We start from the raw sequence: 24017 nt of genomic DNA on the forward strand, positions 1-24017 counted from the left end.
GGGGGGAAACGGTGGCACCTGGAGGAAACCCACGCAAACAAGAAGAGAAAGTGCAAACTCCAGTCACCCAAGGCTGGAATTGAACCCCTGATGCTGTGAGGCAGCAATGCTAACCACTGTGACACCCACAAATAATTCTCAATAACCAAAACTATTTTAATCCAAATTTTCTTCATTTTTCCCCCATTTTTTTTCCCCCCATCCCTCTTTCAATAATCACTGTATGCTGCTTAAGTTCCACCCTCTGACTCTATCTGGTATGACCAACCACTCTTGTTTTCTTATTAGGGGTTAAACATTTTTGTACAGCTACTGCTTTGTGAATGTCATAGTGTACAGATACAGTGGCAATGGAAGTTGTGTGTATTGCCATGTAGCTGGGGGACAGATTGAACAAATGGAGAAGCAAAAATGATTTTCATATATTGTTGAAAAACATTATACTTTCAGAAAGGAAGTTTCTCAATGTGATTTCTTCACTTTTCTCCCTTCCCCCTGCACCACAGTTCAAGGAGGCAGCTCAACACCACCTTCAACAGTTCAGGATGGGCAATAATAGCCAGATACATCCATATTCCATGAAAGAATTTTAAAAATGTATTGATTCCCTGAGTGAGCACAATTTTGATTATATTAATTAACTGAACATCCAGAACCTTCTGAACTAGAAAAGTCCAAAGATTCACAATTATCTCAAGCGAAGCAATTTTCCCTCAACTCCGTGCTAATGGTTACCACTTATCCTGAGACTATGCAGAGGGTTGTGGGACTTCCACCTGCCACTGGGGAGGAAGTCCCATCTTCTGGAGCTGCCAGTCAATCTGCATGCCCGACAGCTCCATCAGCGACAATAGTGCATTAGTACTGCAAGAGGAGGATGAAGAAAGTGCATGGATCCTGTCCAATGTCCTGGGCAGGGGGGTTTGGACAAGTGTGTGTGTGTGTGTGTGTGTGTGTGTGTGTGTGTCGGGGGGGGGGGGGGGGGGGGGTGATAGGTTTAAGGCTGCAAGCGGGTAGGAAGACAGAGGCCTACCAAACCCCCACCCCAGAAGGATAGTCCCCTATAGATAGAAACCCTTCCTTCCTTCCCATCCTTTGACATAATTATTTTTTTTAAATGCCTGCCTGCTCTTGTTCCACTTCTCACACCAAATATTTTATGGCATGGCAGCATATTATCATTGGCTTGATAATAAGCCTAATTGACCCTTGATTACTTATTCAAATATCACAGCCATGTTTTCAATTTCAGCACTTGCCCACATCCCTTATTATCAGGATGAGCTCAGCAGTGTATTGAGTGGGCACCTGCCCTATTTTCTGTGCCCTCCCTCTGAAGACACGTTGGGCAGAGGCATGTAAAGTCCACCCCTATATCCCTTGGTTCTACAGTCTCCAGCTAAGTGCAACAATCTCTCAGCATCTACCCTGTCAAGCTCTCTAAAAGTATTTTAGTTTCTATTTGATCATCTCTAATTGTTCTAAACTCTGGAGATGATGGTCCCAATCTACTTCGATCTCTCCTCATAGGCTAGAATTTTTGTTACAGGAATCAATCTTGCGAACCTTCATTACTTCCTCTCGGGAAATTGTATCCATCCTTGGATAATGAGTCAAAACTGTACAGAGTACATCAGGTTTGATCTCACCAAAGCCACATTTAATTGCAACAAGACTTCTTTAGTTGCACTCCAAATTTTTTTTAAATAAAAGCTGACATAGCATTTACCATCCTAATTGTTTTCTGTACTTAAATTGAATTTAATGTGACTTGCATACAAAAATCTACAATCCCTCTAAATACCTACATTTATTACTCTCACATTTTAAAATATTCTGCTTTTCAATTTTTCCTACCAAAATGGATAATTCACCCTTCGCCACATTATATGTCATCTTCACAGTCATTTACCCTTTGCAATCACTTTGTGTCCTCACAGCTTACTTTCCAACCTAGGTTTCTATTGTTGGAAAACTTGGATGTATTTCACTTAGTCCCCACATCTAAGTCATTGATATAAATAGTAAATAGCTCAGATCCACGCATTGACCCTTGCAGCACTCCACTAGTTACGGCCTGCCATCCTAGAAATGACCTGTTTGCTCCACCTATGTTTTCTGGCCATTAACAAATCCTTAATCCATGCTAATATTTTCCTCCCAATCCATGAGTCATAATCTTGTGGAACATCAGCTGCATGACACCTTATCAAATGCCTTCTGGAAATCCAAATATACTGCATTCACTGTTTCTACCTTACCCTGCCCTATTAGTTGTATCTTCCCAAAAAAATTGCCAGGCATCATTTTCCTTTCATAATTCTGAAACAAAATGCTGTGAATGCTGACAATCTACAATCAAAGCAGAAAATGCTGGACTTATTCAGGTCAGGCAACGTCTTTTTTTTAAACTCAGAGTACCCAATTCATTTTTTCCAATTAAGGGGCAATTTAGAGTGGCCAATCCACCTACCCTGCACATCTTTGGGTTGTGGGGACGAAACCCACGCAAACATGGGGAGAATGTGCAAACTCCACACAGACAGTGACCCAGAGCCGGGATTGAACCTGGGACCTCGGTGCCGTAAGGCAACAGTGCTAACCACTGCACCACCGTGCTGCCCTCGGCAACATCTGTTATACCATTTTCCCTATTACTGATGTCATACTAACTGACCAATAGTCTCTTGTGTTCTCTCTCCCTCACATTTTTGTACTGGGATATTACATTGAGTACTTTCCAATCAACGGGGGCCATTATAGAATCTAGGAATTCTGGGAGATCAGCATCAATCCAATATTAACTCCGGAACCATCCCTTTTTAAACTCTATATTGGTCACCAGGCCCTTTAGTCCCTTTTATATCCCAGTACTTTGCCTTTGCTAATAATTTCTTTAAGATTTGCAATAGGCCTTTGGTTTCTAAGGAGCCAAATATCTTGGTACTTTTAAGGGGAAGTTAGATGAGCACATGAAGGAGAAAAGCATAGAAGGATATGATGGCAGGTTTGGAACCAACAGTGTATAAGAAGGTCATTCGGCCCATCGGATCCTTTAAAAGGCCATCCTACCTAGACCCAAATCCCTGCCCTATTCTTGCAACCCCACCCTAAGGGGAATTTAGTGTGGTCAATCCACCTAATCTGCACGAACTTTGGACTATGAGAGAAAACATGAGCACCCGGAGGAAACCCATACAGACATGGGGAGAATGTGCAAATTCCACAGAGAATTGATCCGAGGTCGGAATTGAACCCGGGCCCCCAGCGCTGTGAGGCAGCAGCACTAACCACTGTGCCACCGTGCTGTAAGTGTATACACAATAAAAATGTTGCTAAATAAAGTGAAAAATATTTCACTATATTTTAACTGATATTCCTGTCTGACTTCTTAGCTGACATTATGGGCAGGTTTCTCCATCCCGCTGCACCAGATTTCGGAGAATCCGTCGGGATTCTCTGTTTCGCCGACTGGTCAGTGGGGTTTCCCATTGTGGGGCAGCCCCTCACTGTCGGGAAACCAGCACAGCGGAGAATCCCGATGGTGGAGAATTCAGCCCTCTATCTTTTTACGTGTACTGATTTATGTTGAAATTCTTAACCTTTTATTTTGTACTGCACATGCTCTTAGAACATTATTATTGTAACTGTTAGGAAGTTGTTTTAAAATCTTTCTTTTGATTCATGCTGGTTTGTTATTGAGTTGCACGCATGACAATGACATATATCAATTTTTAAATTGACAGATACAGTACGACTCAAATAAATCTGGAGTATAATTGAATCAAACTTTGATACTGGTCGGGATTCGATGTTCTGGAGCCTAAGTGCTCTCGCCAGCGGATAATTGTTACTGGTCTCCGCTGGTATAGGAGCGGGGCCCGGTTATGCGAGTCTCTCCTTTGCCATGCTAATTTATGCACAGGGGAGATGGATTCCATTGGAATCCCGGGATTGAGCTGCCATTTTGAGCAGATGGTCCAACACAGAGGTCTCCCAGAGGCTCTTCTGCCCCCCACAATGTAGATCCTGCCCCCCCCCCCAATGCTGACAGGTTGGGGCACCCCCCAACCATGGAAATTACAGGTCAGCCCCCCCCCCCCCCCCCACAGAACACCTGCATGAGGGAAACCCGACCCCCACTGGAGACCATTCATTCTCTCTTTCTCTCCCCCCCCCCCCCCAATCAGAGACAATTCCTTCATCAGAGACCCTTTCTGCTGGGAAAAAGAGGAAGAGAAAACACTTACTTCCGTTAGGTGTGGTGAGGAGCTGTCAATTGTGGCAAGAATATTTATAAACATTGTGGTTGGTGCCAAAGCAGAGTAATTGAGATGCATTCAAGCTTGAAGAGAATGATAAATAAACAAGCCCCCTAAGCAGTTATCTCTGGAGTAATAAAACTGTCAACCACTGTCTAATGCATTGTATTGCTGTGTGAAATTGAATGGAAGTTTTGCATTTCAAACGCTGTCAAGGGATTTGAAGCCCTTTCCAGTGTACTCGGCTTTCGCGGAAGCCTCTGACACTTGTAACAGCGGCTGCTTTAAACACTTTTGTTTGAGGCAGCAGATATTAGGGAAGGGTAAGTGAAAACATAGTGATTTTTCACTCTACTGCCTGGACTGCTCTTCAACTTTCTGGCAGGGGTGACTGATAGGGCGCTATATTGTGGAGGGGAGGTCTCTGTTGGAGGGTCGGGTCATGTGCATGCATGCTCTGCTGGGGGGGGGGGGGGGGGGGAGGGGAAATGCCCCTACATGTCAGCTGGGAGGAATTTGTTTTGTTGGGGGGCCCCTCGGTGATTTGCATCATCCTGTACGGGATGGGTAGCATGCTGAAGCTGTCGGCAGCTTATTGGAGCATCGCAACAGATTTAGTGCCTTTTCCATCGACGCTCTATTCTGAATCCCAGTAGCTTGAAGGTTTGATAAGGCATTTCTGACTGTTCAGGTTTAAATTTTCATGGTTAAAATGAAACCTTTTCTGAGTACTGGTTTCCCAAATTTGGTTAACAATTGATGACAATGAGTTTTCCAAGATATTTGCAGATTGTAGTTCTTCCCAAGATATTTCCACAGTTTTGAATTGCTTCAATCCTTATCCAGCCTATCACATTTTCTGTTTTTTGTAAACTTTATTATAGCATCATGCTAACCTACTGCTTGAAATAGAAACACTACTTACAACTGTTTGATTATAATAAGCTGAAGATGTTTTGCTTCAATACAACACTAAAAAATAATTTCCTTTTCCAGTAAAATATGAGAGGATCAAGTTTTTAGTGATTGCTTTGAAGAATTCTGTGGAAGTCTATGCATGGGCACCAAAGCCATATCACAAATTTATGGCCTTTAAGGTAAGTGGAATATTTGCCATAGTTTTAGTTTGTAGTTGGTATTAGCCATGGCTCAGATAAGTAGCGCTCTGACCCCAAGTCAGAAAATTGTGCGTTCAAGTCCCACTCCTTGAGACTTGAGCCGAAAAACCTAGCCTGATCTTAATTCTGAGGGAATGCTGCATTGTTGGACTTGCCGCCTTTCAGATGGGATGTTAAGCTGAGGCCTCGTCTGCCCCCTCAGGCTTTTAAAAGATCCAATGGCACTTTTTTGAAGAAGAGCAGGCGTGTTCTGGCCAATATTCACCCCTCTAACAATGTCACTAACACAGATTGTCTGGTCATTATCTCATTGCAGTTTCTCTAAGCTTGCTGTGTGCAGATTGACTCTCACATTTCCAACATGACAGCCCAACGACGACACTTTTAAAAAGAAAAACATAATTTGTTGCAATGTGTTCCAGTAAACACTGATTGTGAAAGACACTGTTTAAACGTCCGTTCATGTTTTTGGAAAATTTATGCCACGTCAACAGTGATGACAATTTTCTGCAAGTACTACTGCTACAACTATATGGCACAAAGCTAAATTAAAAAGCAGAATCAATGCGGCATTGCTACCCGAGCCACAAGTGAAGTGACACTGGGTCAATAAATTCAAAGTTGAATGCTTGGCTCAAAGCTTTGTGTGGGGAAAAATGGATTTCATAGGGTGCTGGCACTTGTGTGAAGGAAAGAGGAAGCTGTATATTTAGAATGGATTTCACATGAACCATGCAGGGCCGGTGTCCTGGTGAATTTAATAACTAAGGCTGTAGATACTACGCTAAACTAAACAGTTGGGGGCAAGGTTTAAGTGAGGGAAAATTTAGTCAGTTAAAGAGAAAAGCAATAGTGTAAGATGGTGATACAGCTAATAACCAGAGTGTGACAGGAAGGGTTAGAGGATCAGAGCAGGGAAAATAATAAAATTACATAATTAAAGAATCCTTATTTAAATGTATGCAGTATTCATAACAAGATGGATGAATTGATGGCACAAATATAAATAAAGAGCATTAACCTGATAGCCATCTCAGAGATGTGTTTGCAAAGTGACCAGGGAGTACTTGGCCTTTCAGAAAGATAGGCAGAAAAGAAAAGGAAGTGGGGTAGCTCTGTTAATAAAAGATGAAATTAATACAGTACTGACAACTGATCGTGGCTCAGATGTAGAATCAGTGAAGTGGTGATGAGCAATAACAATGGAAAGAAGTCACTGGTGGGAGTAATCTGTATGCCCCCTAGCGATAGCTGTAGGACAGAGTTTTAATCAAAAAAATAATAGTGGTGTGTTAGAAAGGTACTGCAATAATCGTGGACAACTTCAATCTTCATACAGATTGGACAAATTATATTGGCAACGGTAGTTTTCAGCACAATTCATGGTGTATTAGGAATAACTCCTTACAGCAATACGTTGTGTAATCCGATCATGCAACAAGATTAATTAATGATCACATATTAAATGATACTCTAAGCTGATCATACCATCCTCTCCACTGGTTTCCAGCTGGGTGGGATTATCATTAATACAGCTCTCCACATGGCTGAGTGGGTGAAGTTCTAAAACCACTCAATGCCATCCAGGACAAAGCAGTTCACTTGATTGGCACTCCATTCATCACGTTAAATATTTACTCCCTCCACCACTGGTGCACCATGGCTGTAGTCTGTACCATCTAAAAGATGCACTGCAGCAACTCACTGAGGGACTTTTCAAATGCATAACCACTACCACTCAAAAAGACAAGGGCAAACAATGCATGGCAGCTCCACCACCTCTTGCAAATAAAGTATAAGTAGTTGGCCCCACAAATTCCAATAGGGAATTCAGAAGAAATTTCTTTACCGAAGGGTGGTGAGAATGTGGAACTCAATTGCATAATTTTTGCAGCGCAGAAGGAGGCTGTTATCATAGATTATCATAGAATTTACAGTGCAGAAGGAGGCCATTCGGCCCATCGAGTCTGCACCGGCTCTTGGAAAGAGCACCTTACCCAAGGTCAACACCTCCACCCTAAGCCCATAACCCAGTAACCCCACCCAACACTAAGGACAATTTTGTAGACTTAAGGGCAATTTATCACGGCCAATCCACCTAACCTGAACATCTTTGGACTGTGGGAGGAAACCGGAGCACCCGGAGGAAACCCACGCACACACGGGGAGGATGTGCAGACTCCGCACAGACAGTGACTCAAGCCGGAATCGAACCTGGGACCCTGGAGCTGTGAAGCAATTGTGCTAGCCACAATGCTACCGTGCTGCCCATGTTGGGCCCATCGTTTTGACACCAGCTCTCTGAACGAGCAATTTACTTAGTGCCACTCTCCTACCTTTTCCCCATAATCCTGTACAATGTTTCTTTTCAACCAAGATTCTAATTTCCTTTTCAATGCCTCACTTGAGCCTGCCTCTACCACAAGTATTGCATTCTAGACCTTAACCACTTTGCCTTCATTTTTTTTTCTAATACTGCTTTTGCAGGTTCCCTTAAATCTGTGCCCTTTCGTTCTCAATTCTTTCATTAGTGGGAACTAATCTCCCTGTCTACTCTGTCCAGACCCCTCAATTTTGAATACCTCATCAAAATCCCCCTCAGCCTTTTTTCTCCGAGGAAAAAGTCCCAACTTCCCTGATGTCTTCTTAACTGAAATTCTCATGAACCCTTTCATGAATCCTTTCTGCACTCTTTCCAATGCTTTCACATCTTTCATGCCATGCCCAGAACTGAATGAAATACCTCAGCTGAGGTCGAGCTAGTGTATTATACAAGCTCAACGTAACCTCCCAAGTCTCGTGCACTGTATGCCCCTATTAATAAAATCTAGGACACTGTATGCTTTTTTACCGCTCTCTCAAGCTGTCCTGCCACCTTCAATGTTTTACGCACCCTTGTCCCTCTGCTTCTGTACCTCCTTTGGAATTGTACCCTTTGTCAAGAAGCAGAGGTAATTTAAGTGATCTACATTTGTGTTGTTGGATATTGGAAATACGTATAGATTTAAGTGAGTTTAATTTTGTGTTTCTGTGTAAGGAAGGATAAAGCTCTTGAACAAAGGGGTGTTTGCATGTATGAAGGGTTTTTGGCTTCAGTTCAAACTGTGATTGTATTGTCCTGAGAGAGTTTATGACATGTAAAGTAAATAAGAGATTGGAGAAAGAATGAATTGCTGCTTAACAACCAGGGCCACTTTTCGAGAAGGTACATTTTGAGTTTAGTTTTAGCTGGATCTAAGCAGTTGGAAGTAGAAAGCTAGAGGGGGAACAGTTCTCAGCTCTGCTAGAAGCAAGAATGCTGCACAGTGGAGTAATGGGCACAAAAGCAAACTTCAGAGAAATTAAAGGACAGTTAGTTCTAGAAACTAGAAGTTCCTGGAAAGTTTGACGTTAAAGGAACAAAGAGGAGCTATCATTGGAACAGGGTACTGGTTACTGAAATTAAAGACAGAGCTGCAAGTGCAGACCTGGGGCAAGTTGGTTGGGGAAAAGCTAGATGTCTAAAGCAATCCTTGCTTTGGTGTCCTTATTTCCAACCTTTGGAAATAATAGTATTTTGTTGGGGACTGAGTACCTGAGAGTTTGTATAGAGGTTTGGACGCTGTGGCCATTCAAGACAAAGGAATACATAAAGGGGAGTTGGAAAACCTGGAGGTGGTTTCATTCCATTTTTGTGTTTTCGTAGCTATTGAATACAACTGAGTGGCTTGCTAGGCCATTTCCGAGGGCGTTTAAGAATCAACCACATTGCTGTGTAGTCCAGGCCAAGTAAGGGTGGCAGATTTCCTTCCCTAAAGGACATCACTAAACCAGATGGTTTTTTACGAAAATCGACAATGGTTTCATGGTCATTTGATTTTTAATTCCAAATATATTATTGAGTTAAAGTTTCACCACCTGCCATAGTGGGATTCAAACCTGGGTCCCCAGATCATTATCCTGGGTCCTTGGATTACTAGTCCAGTGACATACCACTATGCCACCGCCTGCCCCATTTGTGACGATAAGGGGAGTGAATGAGTATTGTATTGTGGTCAAACTTTCATGTTTACTAAATGTTTTTTTGTTCTTCACATTCATTTCTCTGCATCAAATTTCATCTGCCACCAGTCCGCCCATTCCACCAACATCGTACTGCAGGAAATAGTTGAAGTAAACAGTACAGATGCATTTAGGGGAAGTTGGGCAATCTTTTGAGGGTGATTATGGTAGATTTCAATGAAGGAAGAGGGAAGAATGCTTGAGTGGAGCATAAACACTGGCATGGCCTAGTTGGGCCGAATAGCCTGTTTCTGTGCAGTGTATGTAAAGTGAGGCAGTCATTTCTCAGCTTGGCTTGCTTCTCTGCTTAAAATTCATTTTCCTAAAACTATATGTGTCTTAAGGGCAACGTATTGATTATATTAGAAGCAATTTTTTTCTTGACCGTGGGCCTGATTTTATTTTTTAATAAGGGTCTATTTCTTGATCAGAACTTTTTGCTGTCCTTAGAGTCACTCCTCTCTGGTAAGTTTTTAGGCCAACTCTTGTTCTTCCCCTCCCAATCTCTACCATCATGGAGTCCTCCAATGAACTCTTTTTGCTTTGATTCACTATGATCTCCCCCAATAGCCTCTCCTGTTCAAAGTGCATCATATTCTGCTGTCCTTACTTCTGTTTCCCACTCCAGTTTCAGCTTCGGGGCACAATCCCACCTCAAACCAAAGATCAAATATGTAATTGTTCTCACAGATCAACTGACAACCTAGACAGTCCTGCCTTCAAAATAAAAAGCTCTAAGTTGAAAATATTAAATGGCTTCATTCTTTTTAATTTGGTCTATAAATAGGTGTGGCTGAAGAACAGGACAAAGAATAGTGCTTCATGAAAAGTACACCAACTTGTATTGTCATACTAAATCATGCATATTTGCCCTTTGGATTCATAAATTCGTTAGGAATGTTGCTGAGTATGGTGTCCAGGGCAGAGTACAAGCTTTCTTTGGACTCATCATTGGCATCAAGGTTTGGGGGCGTAGGCACTCACAATTATTGCCTGCTGGTTCTTGGTACGTTGTAGACGGAATGTCATTAATGTCAACAGGGAGCTCTGAAAGTCGGTTGATGAGTTTGTTTTTGATGGCGAATTCCATGCATCCTGAGCTGATCCTTGGGTTTTCCGCTCCAGAAAAATGTGTCACCACCACCATTTTCCCTTGGCTGCCCTTCGCCTGTTCTTCTGGTCTCTTGCAGGCCAGCAGCGTCAATGTTGAAGTACTTGAGTTCATAGGAAACAAGGGCAGTTCTCTGTTCTGGTCGATTGTTGCCCTCATTGTTCATGCAGATAGATGAGCCTGCTGGATACAGTTCTCCAGCCAGGTTGGGACTGAACAGACTATTGTTAGGGCATCTTTCCTCATGCGAAGTAAGCAGAGTGAATCCAAAAGAGGGCTGTTCAGTCTTGAAAGCTGTCGAAATGCTCTCCTGTTCCTATTCCAAGAGCGAGATGACTGAATCAAACTCCACCACCTACCTGCCGGTTCGAAGCCGGGGGCTTCCAGATCTCACGGTCCTGTCCCTGTCACCTCTTGCCAATTGCAGCTGGGCCTGTCTGTGTGGGGTGGGGTGTGCTGGTTTCCTCTAGGTGGACGCCTGGTGTGGGACATCTTTTAATGTGGGTATGCCATTGCACATCAACAGACGCACGGTCCTTGGCAGAGGGTAGTTCCAGTTTCAATAGCAAGTGAACCTTAATGACTGGCGATCTCCCTACTGCTGCAGTCATCATCCACCATCGCTGCCTTTGATACCATACATCTTCCCCCGATCCGCCGTTGAGGACTTGTTTTGGGTTGTGCATTTTCTGGTTACTCCCCTTCGACCTTACCATCATGGGTGACCCTGCCAGGAATTCAAGACACCCAACGGCATTGCTCCCTGAATCAACGCAAAGTTCAATCCTCTCCACAGCAAGGTGGCAATCCAAGGAAAAAACTTGAACAGTATAGGTTATGTAAATTGCACTGTATAATGTAAGCCAGAAGAGCACATTAATTATTTTAATAAATCCATGGACTTGCAGATATTAAGGATCAGCAAGAAAGATTAGAGTGGTGGTAAAGTAGAAATGTTATTATTTCCAACCTGTCGTTCACCCACAGGAATCTCCTGCAATCAGATTAGGTTGCCCATCAGGAAATTAAACCTGCCACCCCTTGTTGTCTGGCCTACATATGACGATCACTCATCCAACATAGTTGATTCTTAGTTTCTTCAGGACAATAAATGTTGCTTCACCAGTTTCATTCAGATCCCTAAAACAAGCTTTTTACGAAAGATTCTTTCAAATCAAGAATTCTAATCATACCATCAAAGTGGTATTGATAGATGCAAAATGTTTCAACTGTTGCACACTCCAGTAACATCATCTTGAGAAAGAAGGTCATTTTAAGATTCATTTTATGAACAATAAACATTTAACAATAATTAGTTAGTTTAATTTATGCTACAACTACAAGTCAGCCTTTTCCTTATTTCATTTGAATACCTAGTACCAGCATTAATTCCACATCAATCTGAAGAAGAACACAGTCTCGATGTCTACTTCCAGAATAGCATTTTCATTCAGTGTCAAGACCGGAGCCATGTGTAACTTCTTGGTTAAAAAATAGTTTGTGTTTATCTGCACATGTGAAAATATCTAGACAATAGATTGAAGAGGTTGCTGCAAATGTGCCCGAGTTACTAGATGATGCCTGGTGAAGCCTGATCCTGTTTTTTTTTCTCTTTTGCAGTCATTTACAGACCTGTTGCACAGGCCATTACTGGTAGATCTCACAGTGGAGGAAGGGCAGAGGCTGAAAGTGATCTACGGCTCCAGCGCTGGGTTTCATGCTGTTGATGTGGACTCAGGAACAGTCTATGATATTTATCTGCCAACACATGTAAGATTATGTTCATTCCCTTTCTTCGAGGACAAAATAGCATCTTAAAAATCGTGTCCTGATATGGGACGCAATGAAGGTGTTAAAATGTTTAACATTATTTATTTGAAATTGTTTGTTCACTATTTTAACAAACGTGCTAACTTATGCACTAATATTTGGCACAGTAACATAGCACAGTGGCTAGCGCCATTGCTTCACAGCTTCAGGGTCCCAGGTTCGATTCTCGGCTTGGGTCACTGTCTGTGCGGAGTCTGCACGTTCTACCTGTGTCTGCGTGAGTTCCTCCGGGTGCTCCGGTTTCCTCCCACTGTCCAAAGATGTGCAGGTTAGGTGGATTGGCCATGCTAAATTGCCCTTGGTGTCCAAAAAAAGGTTAGGTGGGGTTACAGGGATAGTGTGGAGGTGTGGGCTTAGGTAGGGAGCTCTTCCCAGGGACCGGTGCCGACTCAATGGGCTGAATGGCCTCATTCTGCCCTGTAAATTCAATGATCTATGACTCAGAGTTTAATTTCATTTATGGCAAATCCAAGGTAATCAAAATGGCCAATTATTTTGTCCCACTATAATTGTGGATTAATACAAGCTTATAGAAATATATCTTCTTAAAAAGAAACTCTAAATTCTGAATAAGCACCTTATAATTTCTCAGAAGTAACCCAAAATGCTGGAAATGGGCTTCTTATTGAAAAAATACAATTCAAACAGTAATTGTTCCAAATCTGAATCTCAGGATAAAAATGTGTTTCTTGTAAGCTCAGTACCAGAAAACATAATTGAGCTGCTAATGATTGATTCCTTTGCACAACAGTCCAAATTAATTTTTAAAGACGTGTATCTCCCAACGCCAAATTTCTGGCATTACACATGACTGCTGAAACATGTTGATGCCTGCACAAGATTTATAAGAGTTTTAAACTGTTGTGCTTCTCGCTACCAGAAGCTCTAAAATGTCCATAAAACAAATGCTTTTTGTGACCGCCAATTTTTAGCTGATCACCCCTTCCTTGCAGATCTTTGCCAAATACTAATAGCAAGCAATGTACAGAGATAAATATACTGTACATGTATAAAACCACATGAGATTTATTGCAGTATTAAAAGGCATAATAGATTAAAGATTAAATCGATTGATGACTAGTAGACAAAAAGGAGAAAATAGGAATAATTTTTAAAATTTAGTTTTACGACTATTTGAGACTCTTCTAAACCGTGTGCAAGACTGCATTTCAGAAGTCACTTCTAATGGCAGATCTTGAAGAGTGTTGATAGATAAGATGCACAACTTTTTGAATTAATTTGCACCTTTTTTTAAAAACTGAGATCACAAGAAGCACATTTATATCCTGAGCTTCCAATTTGGATCGACGAGTTTCCAAATTGTACTTTTTAAAATAAGATGGCCATTTTTATCATTTTGATTTACTTCTTTGAAAATGTGTTAGAATATAGATATTTTGGGTGGTGGAATGTGGATAATTGTGTGTCTTGGCATTCTGTGCTGTGATCTGATCTACTTTCCACTCATTTAAGTGATTTGGAAATGGTAAAGTTGAATAATAAAATTTGCTGATATCTAATTCGGGGTACAGCAAGGAGTAAGAATGTAAAAATCTGCAGGAGGACTAAAACAGGTTAACAATGCAGGAAGGTAGACTGCCGGTGCAGTTCCAATGCAGAAAAATATAAATCATTATATTGTGGAGAAAAGAACCACAAAAGAAATGTGCCTTAAATTGACTATGGGGAACCAAAATCTTGGGATAGAAAAGAGATCTTTGAAAGTGGGAGTACATTAAACACCTCATGTATATGTCAATAAACCGCTGCATCAATAGCAGCCTATAATGAAGCTGCAGTAATCATTTAAAATTATTTATGCAGTAAATCCAATAAAAGTATCTACATTGAAATTCCCGTTGTTACTGAGCACTATGGTCTACATTGAGGCTGTTTTCTGGCAGATCCAAAGCAGCATCCAACCACATGCTATTATCATACTTCCGAACACCGATGGAATGGAATTGTTGGTCTGCTACGAGGATGAAGGAGTCTATGTTAACACGTATGGGCGAATTACTAAAGATGTGGTTCTACAATGGGGAGAGATGCCTACATCTGTCGGTATGTAAATGATGGATCATTAGAAAATGATACCCGAGATCACTCAGACTGATTGCCTTCTGAGAAGGAATGTGTTTTTTTTTAATTAATAACTTGGTGCTTTTGAATTTGTCATTATCTTATTTTACCCTTTTGCATTATTGAATATGGTAGTTGCCAGCAGTTTATGTAATGCTTTATTTGTCATAATACTGTTTTACCTCACCAAAGAACAAGAAGTCGTACAACACCAGGTTAAAGTCCAACAGGTTTGTTTCAAATCACTAGCTTTCGGGGTGCAGCTCCTTCCTCAAGTGAATCACCTGAGGAAGGAGCAGTGCTCCGAGAGCTAGAGATTTGAAACCAACCTATTGGACTTTAACCTGGTGTTGTAAGATTTCTTACTCTGCTCACCCCAGTCCAATTCCGGCATCTCCTCATTAAAGAGCAAGAGATTGAGAAATTTATGCCAGTTAATTGATTATGCAGCTTGCAAAAAAACTGGTTGTCTGTATTTTGTGGTACCGAAATTCTGTTACTGCCACTTTGTAATATTTGTTACTAGGACGCTAAAGTTACTAGGACGCTAAAGGGCATGATGCTGAATAATTTGGCATCTCTTTAAATTACATTATACCATGAGTGATCCAAATCAATTGTAGCTAAATCAGAGCCATGAACGGGCACACTTGTCATGTGTCATATTGTTCAAGCAAGTCACTCATTTAATTTATATCTTTGTTAATTCCATTGCATTTTGAAAGCAAAAATTTACCTCTTTTATCTCTGAAAGTTTAAAAAATATATATTTATTTATACCCATTTTCTTTCCAATTAAGGGGCAACTTAGTGTGTCCAATCTACCTAACCTGCACATCTTTGGGCTGTGGGGGTGAAACCCACGCTGACACAGGGAGAATGTGCAAACTCCATACAGACAGTGACCCGGGGCTGGGATCGAACCCGGGTCCTCAGTTCCGTAGGCAGCAGTGCAAACCACTGCACCACCGTGCCGCCCCCAAAAATGTACATTTATATAAGCTGTGATCTGCATTCCAATCCTCATACTTTCACATAGTCTGTTAAAGTTTCCTGGTTGAGTACATAATCGACAACAGTCGATTATCCTTTCTAGTGTACATATTTACTTTTTAAACTGAACATCTTCAGTATTTTCTACATTAAGATCAGTTCGTTCTTCAAAGAATTTTGGAGGTATTGAATTTTCAATTACAATAAAACTTGGGACCCAACCCTGCAAAACTATTATTGGAATTTCATATTATAATATATATTGTTTAGGAAATTCACTTCAGAGAAACAGAAAAGTTATATTAGGAAAACATTTTTATGAACATCAATAACTCTTAATGTAAATGTTTCCTCTCAATTTTTCTCCCCTTTCTATGGGTGGGATTCCCCATCCCGCCACGCCACATTTCTTCCCCGACCGGCCGGCAGGATTCTCCGTTACGCCAGCCGGTCAATGGAGTTTCCCTTTGTGGGGCAGCCCCACGCTGTCTGGAAACCCCCGGGCGCTGGCATAACGGAGAATCATGCCGGCGGAGAATCCCGGCCTATGTCACTGATTCCAGGCTCGAATGACCCACTGTTTTAGTTTAAATGGTCTGTTTGATCACGGAGGCCATCAGGATTGGAATTTATATCTCAACTTCCTTGGTCTGCATGCCTCAGCACTTGCATTGGTAAACTTGCTGAGCCATCAACAAATTCCTTCCATTTTTTAACAGCTCAAGTATACAGACTTTTGCAGTTTTTCATTATAATTACATTGCATATATGTGTCTGGGTATCTAGGCTCAAATCTTTCAGTAACATTGATGAAAGGGTGCTGCTAAATAATGTGACTGATTAAAAACATTGAAATAATATCAGACTCACAAGTAAAGAAAGTATTTTTATTCACATAAAGGAAGCAGAGTCCACTAGGAAAATATGAAGTATGCTTTTATTATATTTTCATCACGCACTTTTCTTGCTAACTCTGTAGTTCTCTTGAGCTGATACTGTTGCTTACAGTAGTGTTGAATTCTGTGCCTGCTTTGTAACTATCATGGGTGTCCAGAAACATTTGACTTGGATTTTGAAATTCTGATATATTTTTCTCTTTTTTTAAAAAAAAAAAACTCAGCTTATATTCGATCCAATCAGATTATGGGTTGGGGAGAAAAGGCCATTGAAATCCGTTCAGTAGAAACTGGACATTTGGATGGTGTATTTATGCACAAAAGAGCGCAACGACTAAAGTTTCTTTGTGAAAGAAACGACAAGGTATGTGGTTTTATTTGAGTTTTGAATGAATGTATGTACGGTCAGGCATATTCATGCACTTGAGCTTAATCTTTTACTCATCTGCCTGTGCTGTAGAAAATGTGTCATGTATTCAATTTTCTCTTAAAAGGTCTTCTTTGCTTCAGTCCGTTCTGGTGGAAGCAGCCAGGTTTACTTCATGACTCTGGGTAGGAGTTCACTTCTCAGCTGGTAGGAAAACAAGTGATGCATTGAGAGCAACCAGAGTCTTCAGAAGATCTTCGAAACCTTGAATTTAACTAACAACTGGAGAACAAAACTGCACTGATGCAATGCATTGCCCAAATCTGTCACTGAAATGAGGTGATGTTGAAAGGACGCAATGCTACTGGTGCTGTTAGAATTTTACTGTCAGGTGACAGCCAGTCTAGAATAGAAGAAAACACCTCATCTCAATTATACATCACTTGACATAAGATGACTGCGTTTTGCTTGAGAAAAGTGCCCTAAGAATGCAGAAGGTTGGTTCTAATGTGGCCAGGCAAATGGGAAGTGGAAGCAGTAATATGCTGACAGTAGAAATGTGTAACATGGGATAGGGGAATTTTTAAAAATGTATATCATTCATGGTGACTTTTCTTTTGTAAGGTGACAAGAGTGTTAAGAAGAAAGAAACTGCAAGTTAGGAGTTTTTATTGAAATGTGAATGGCAGAATCAGAGCGATTAATTGTGTTGGTCTTTGCAAGGGAAGGATGTTTTTTGGTCATTTTCTGTATATCAGGTTTCGCTTGTGTTCTCCAAAACTTTTTTAAAAATAAAAGTCAGTTGAAATTTGTGTGGAGGACAAGGTTTTTCGATTTGTATGGCTTTGTGGGACAGACCAGAAACTTGATGTTTGGTTATGTTACAGTATTATAGATGCCTCTCTTCAAGAATTGACTTGTTTGTAGCAGTGCAAAAGCAGATTAACAAATCCTGCACTCGTAAATCTCCCAAACTACTTAAAAAGAAAAAAAAATGTTTTGCCTACCTCATTTGTTTAAGCAAGGAAAAAAAGAGGTGGTTTAGTAATTTTAATGTTATTTGTATCTAAAACTTACACATCTTTGTCTAATTTAAAGTTTATTGATACCAAATTTATGATCAAAATGTTTGTCTACTGTTGGTTAAATTGCAGCTCATTTTAGCAGGCAAACAGTGTGACTGTTTTGTAATTGGAAAATGCCAGCTCAAAGCAGAAAGAGACAGATCTGTGGTCAACTGTTGTGGTTAGAAGTAGAAAATGGTGGCAAATAATCAGCTGTTCTAAATATGGTTGACGTAGATTGACACAATTGTAATCCTCCAGTTATGTGCAGATAGCAATAACTGACTTTCTTGTTACTCAGTCAGAATCCGATTCAAGTAGCAGTTTGAAAATAGTTTTACTAAGCTATTCTGTTGCTTTCAAGTAAACTGTATATGTAGTAGGGAGCAGGTGGTTGATTTAAGATGCAATGCACTAAAACACTTAATTTCAAGAATGTAGTGAAACTGCTTATCAGTACAATATATCTTCCCCAAACTTAGATCCAAAATTTCGCCGTGGAAAGATTTTTTTAATATTGCTGTAAACAGAATTTTATTTTACAAATGTTAGACATTTACATGTGTCTACAGTAATAATCTGTTGAACTGTCACTCAATTACTTGAGATACCTATAGTGTATAATATACTATACTGGTGATGTAATAATGCACAATAGCATTATATTGATCCTATGATATGTTAAACTTTTTTGGTACTTTTTGGACAGCTGCCTTATGCTGTTATGTGCACAGGATCTCAACACTACAGGGCTTAGTTCTCTCAATGGAGACTGTTCATTCTGCAATGAAATATTCTCAGTTAGTGGTACAGTGAAATCAAAGATGTACCATGGGACTTTTTCATTCATTCATGTCACTGTGATTTTTTTTCCCTCTACTAGCTCCTGATCACTGAATAATTTGCAATATTTGTCCTATATCGTCTGTTAAAAACTGTAAAAGTAATCATAGAAACTTCTTGACGTAAGTAGGTTTACCATGAGCAGAATATTTTTTGGATTTAATAAAAACAGTTAAAGGTCCTGGTGACAGTTAAAAGTAATCCCCTCACTCAGCAGAATCTGCGATTAGCAACTCCCACCTATAAGAAGTGCCAAGGTGGTGTAACAGTATTACAAAACCACTACGTCTATATGTTCGAAGAAGAATTTCAACACATTAAGTTTTAATACTTCTAGATTTAGTGAAAATGCCTATAATTACTTTTGAATTTTACTACTTTATTTTAAGTCAAATAACGCTTGTTGTATGACTGCAGTGTCCTTTATCTTATGCACGTTATGTTTGAGAAAATGTTTACAAAAATTGTTTTGTTACACTAATGTGCATCACATATTTATGTTTTTTCTGAAATTGTTATAAGTTTTAGTTTTGTATTATGAGTACAGTTGATGTTTATAACCCTGAACTCTGCTGATAACCTAGAAGCTGATCTAAAACAAAATGGAGGTATTACTGTGTCTAGCTGCAAAGCAGATTGGGAAATATGGTTACGAGTAAACCTCTTCAAACAGTTTTCTGCTATGTGATCTAACTTATGTCCTCTGTGTATTATGGGAATTCCTGTATTTTCTCTGAAGTTCATCTTTTCTTGAATAAAAACAACTAAATGCACACTGTGCATAACACAACACTGGTTTTGTGAAGCTTGTCCACAAAGCTTCAACTTTTTATTTACTTGCCGTCCTCGTGCCATTCCATGTCCTGGTGACTGAGGGGAAGAGGGTCTGCTCCCAAGCTGCATAGGGATGTGTAAAAATATTCTTACCTCTCCACCAGTCCTCCACCTATCTGCCGGACTTCAACTTGGTCCCTCCCCAACACAATACACATGAGATCAGAGGGTGACGGTTCTGACTGGTAAACACTTATTTACTGGCAAAAACAAAATTAACAACAACTGAGAAGTGGCAGGTTAATGAGCTGTCTCTCCTGCTGCTTGCCTGTTTATCACACATCTAACTTTCTTCAACTGGTTTTTGGCTGATATTATTTGCTAGTGTCATAGGTAGTCTGCTGTGCAGATGGTGAAATCTTGGATTAGATGGAAACTAAACAAGACAGCAAAATATGCTCCTGTGAATCATTCTTGCCAAAACCAGATCATTGCCTTAAAAGCAACTCTGCCCTAAGGCCATCTCTACTAGAGGCATAAAAGGGCATAACAGCAAGCCCAATTTTATCTTCTATCTCCAAATTCCCTTTTCTCCAAGGTCCTCTCAGCCTGCACTGTGGCCTTCCAAATCTGTCCCTATCATTCCTGCACCTCCTCGTGTGATATCCCGTGTTTCAGTGCTGTAACCTGGCTGAAATTTTTTTGTCATAAATAGCATCCTCTGTGACAATGATGCAGTTTCCCTCCTTGACTACTCTACTGTTTTCATATGGTCAATCATGCCGTCCTCTTGCAGTGCCTCTTCATTGTTCAGCTCAATGCAATTTGGTTCCATTCTTAACTACTTAATTGTAGCCAGAGTATCTCCAGAAATATGTTCTTTTATATTTAAAGACATTACCCTGAGTTTTCCATTGACCTATCCTTGTCCCCCATTTTCTATCATCTACGTGCTGTTTCTTGGCATAGTCATCTAAAGGTAATGGGTCAGCTTCCACATGAGCACACAGTTCTGGGCTCCCTTCGGGTCCTCAATTGCCACTTTTCATGCAGTTTCCACTTATTTCATACTTCCCAGCTATTGTCACAGGGTGAACCAGAAAGTTGCCACCCCAGCATCATATTTGACCCAAGGCTGAGATAATGACTCTATACCCACCCCCCATCATAATGACCACCTCCTTGTATCCACAAAACAACCCACCTTCACTCCTGACTCAAGCAACATGCCACATCAAAGCCTGTGCCATCCTTAGGCATTCTATTGCTTTTGCGGCTGATATTCCATTCTCCACACTTAATAATCTACACCTTATTCAGAGTTGCAAATGTTATTCTGTTTACAAATTAGTCATGTCATTGCTGACCTGCATTTTCTCCTAACGCCCCCAAAACATCAGGTCAACATTTTCATCCTTCTCTTTAAATTCTTATGTCTTTAACTCTCTTACCGCTGTATCATCTGTTAACTGCCCCACTCCCAACACAAACTTTGTTTCTCCAATGCAAATAGTGAACAAAGAACAATACCATGATGTGGAGATGCCGGCGGTGGACTGGGGTGAGCACAGTAAGAAGCCTTACAACACCAGGTTAAAGTCCAACAGGTTTGTTTCGAATCACTAGCTTTCGGAGCACAGCTCCTTCCTCAGGTGAACAATACAGCACAGGAACAGGCCCTTCGGCCCTCCAAGCTTGTACCAGTCATGATACCACCCTTGACCAAAACCCTCAGCACTTCCTAGTGCCGTATCCCTCGCTACCCATCCTATCCGTGTATTTGTCGAGATGCATTTTGAACGCCGTTAATGTATCTGCTTCCACAACCTCCTCTGGCAGCGCGTTCCAGGCACACACACCACTCTTGTTTTTTTTTTAAAAACCTGCCTTTCCCATCTCCTCTAAACTTTGCCCCATGGACCTTAAACTTATGCCCCCTGGTGACTGACCTTTCCATCCTGGGAAAGTGTGCCTGCCCATCCATTCTATCCATGCCTCTCATAATCTTGTTGTCCTCTTATCAGGTCGCCTCTCAACCTCCGTTGTTCTAATGAAAACAGTCCGAATCTATTTGGCCTCTCCGCATAGCTAACATCCTCCAGACCAGGCAACATCCTGGTAAACCTCCTCTGCACCCTCTCCAAAGCCTCCACATCCTTCTGGTAGTGTGGCGATCAGAATTGCGTGCAATATTCCAAGCGCAGCCTCATCAAGGCTCTATACAACTGTAGCATAATTTGTCAGTTTTTATAATCGATGCCCGTCCAATGAAAGCAAGCATTCCGTATGTTTTCTTGACTACCTTGTCCTCTTGTGCTGCCATTTTCAAAGATCTGTAGACCTGTACATGCAGATCTCTCTGATTTTCTATATTCCTCGGAGTTTTGCCATTTACTGTATATTTCCCCTCTATGTTAGACCTACCGAAATGCTTACCTCACGTTTGTCCGGATTAAACTCCATTTGCCATTTCTCTGCCCAAGTCTCCAATCTATCTGTCCTGCTGTATCCTCTGACAATCATCAACACCATCTGCCACTCCACCAACCTTGGTGTCATCCACAGGACATGTGAGTTCACCTTTTGTACCAGTCTGCCATGAGGCACCTTGTCAAAGGCTTTACTGAAGTCCATGTAAACAACATCCTTTGCCCTCCCCTCATCAATCATCTTTGTCACCTCAATAAACAAAGTTAGTGAATACTGAAGGAGGCTGGAGAGGAAATTGCTGAGGCCTTGACAGACATCTTTGGATCCTCACTGTCTTCAGGTGATGTCCCGGAGGACTGGAGAACAGCCAATGTTGTTCCTCTGTTGAAGAAGGGTAGCAAGGATAATCCAGGGAACTACAGGCCGGTGAGCCTTACTTCAGTGGTAGGGAAATTACAGGAGAGAATTCTTCGAGACAGGATCTACTCCCATTTGGAAGCAAATGGACGTATTAGTGAGAGGCAGCATGGTTTTGTGAAGGGGAGGTCGTGTCTCACTAACTTGATAGAGTTTTTCGAGGAGGTCACAAAGATGATTGATGCAGGTAGGGCAGTGGATGTTGTCTATATGGACTTCAGTAAGGCCTTTGACAAGGTCCCTCATGGTAGACTAGTACAAAAGGTGAAGTCACACGGGATCAGGGGTGAGCTGGCAAGGTGGATACAGAACTGGCTAGGTCATAGAAGGCAGAGAGTAGCAATGGAAGGATGCTTTTCTAATTGGAGGGCTGTGACCAGTGGTGTTCCACAGGGATCAGTGCTGGGACCTTTGCTGTTTGTAGTATATATAAATGATTTGGAGGAAAATGTAACTGGTCTGATTAGTAAGTTTGCAGACGACACAAAGGTTGGTGGAATTGCGGATAGCGATGAGGACTGTCAGAGGATACAGCAGGATTTAGATTGTTTGGAGACTTGGGCGGAGAGATGGCAGATGGAGTTTAATCCGGACAAATGTGAGATAATGCATTTTGGAAGGTCTAATGCAGGTAGGGAATATACAGTGAATGGTAGAACCCTCAAGAGTATTGAAAGTCAAAGAGATCTAGGAGTACAGGTCCACAGGTCACTGAAAGGGGCAACACAGGTGGAGAAGGTAGTCAAGAAGGCATACGGCATGCTTGCCTTCATTGGCCGGGGCATTGAGTATAAGAAATGGCAAGTCATGTTGCAGCTGTATAGAACCTTAGTTAGGCCACACTTGGAGTATAGTGTTCAATTCTGGTCGCCACACTACCAGAAGGATGTGGAGGCTTTAGAGAGGGTGGAGAAGAGATTTACCAGAATGTTGCCTGGTATGGAGGGCATTAGCTATGAGGAGCGTTTGAATAAACTCGGTTTGTTCTCACTGGAACGAAGGAGGTTGAGGGGCGACCTGATAAGAGGTCTACAAAATTATGAGGGGCATAGACAGAGTGGATAGTCAGAGGCTTTTCCCTGGGGTAGAGGGGTCAATTACTAGGGGGCATAGGTTTAAGGTGAGAGGGGCAAGGTTTAGAGTAGATGTACGAGGCAAGTTTTTTACGCAGAGGGTAGTGGGTGCCTGGAACTCGCTACCGGAGGAGGTGGTGGAAGCAGGGACGATAGTGACATTTAAGGGGCATCTTGACAAATACATGAATAGGATGGGAATAGAAGGATACGGACCCAGGAAGTGTAGAAGATTGTAGTTTAGTCGGGCAGCATGGTCGGCACGGGCTTGGAGGGCCGAAGGGCCTGTTCCTGTGCTGTACATTTCTTTGTTGTCAATTTTCATCTGATTAACCCTCTGTTGAACTGTTGAGTGGTTTGTTCATGTTTCATTAGCTATATAAATGATGCCAGTTGTCTCCACTTTCATTTCTAAGATATGGCTACCCTGTAGTGGGCTGCATATTGTGGGACAATGTTATTCTGGTTGGGCGTTCAACAGGTGTCAGATCTGATGATGCCCGTTTTGCACCCCCAATGTAAGGTGAAAGGTATAACCTTTTTGGAAGAATACTGGGCGTGGCTTGTACAACCATCTGTGGCTGCATATGTTTTTGGTTCAGCATTTGGCTAACTCCATTTCTCTTTTAAAGCCTCACCCCAATCAGTACATTATTCATTATGTTTCCCCATATTTTTCTTTGTGTAACACTTTGTATTTATTATTAAATTTCATC

At 41.3% G+C, this 24017-nt stretch overlaps 1 protein-coding gene across 5 annotated transcripts in view; it reads left to right on the forward strand.

Annotated features, from left to right (window-relative positions):
* The window catches only part of LOC140391768 (mitogen-activated protein kinase kinase kinase kinase 4), a 525483-nt gene extending 506086 nt beyond the window's left edge, over positions 1 to 19397 (forward strand). For all 5 annotated transcript variants that reach the window (XM_072476624.1, XM_072476619.1, XM_072476621.1 and 2 more), the window contains 5 exons: positions 5259 to 5359; positions 12153 to 12302; positions 14267 to 14426; positions 16558 to 16697; positions 16828 to 19397. In XM_072476624.1, the coding sequence (XP_072332725.1) occupies positions 5259 to 5359; positions 12153 to 12302; positions 14267 to 14426; positions 16558 to 16697; positions 16828 to 16911 (635 nt within the window). In that variant the 3' untranslated portion in view covers positions 16912 to 19397. The remainder of the gene's footprint in view (positions 1 to 5258; positions 5360 to 12152; positions 12303 to 14266; positions 14427 to 16557; positions 16698 to 16827) is intronic.
* The last annotated feature ends 4620 nt before the right edge of the window (positions 19398 to 24017 follow it).

This window comes from Scyliorhinus torazame, chromosome 15, assembly GCF_047496885.1.
Source record: "Scyliorhinus torazame isolate Kashiwa2021f chromosome 15, sScyTor2.1, whole genome shotgun sequence".
Classification (NCBI taxonomy): Eukaryota; Metazoa; Chordata; class Chondrichthyes; order Carcharhiniformes; family Scyliorhinidae; genus Scyliorhinus; species Scyliorhinus torazame.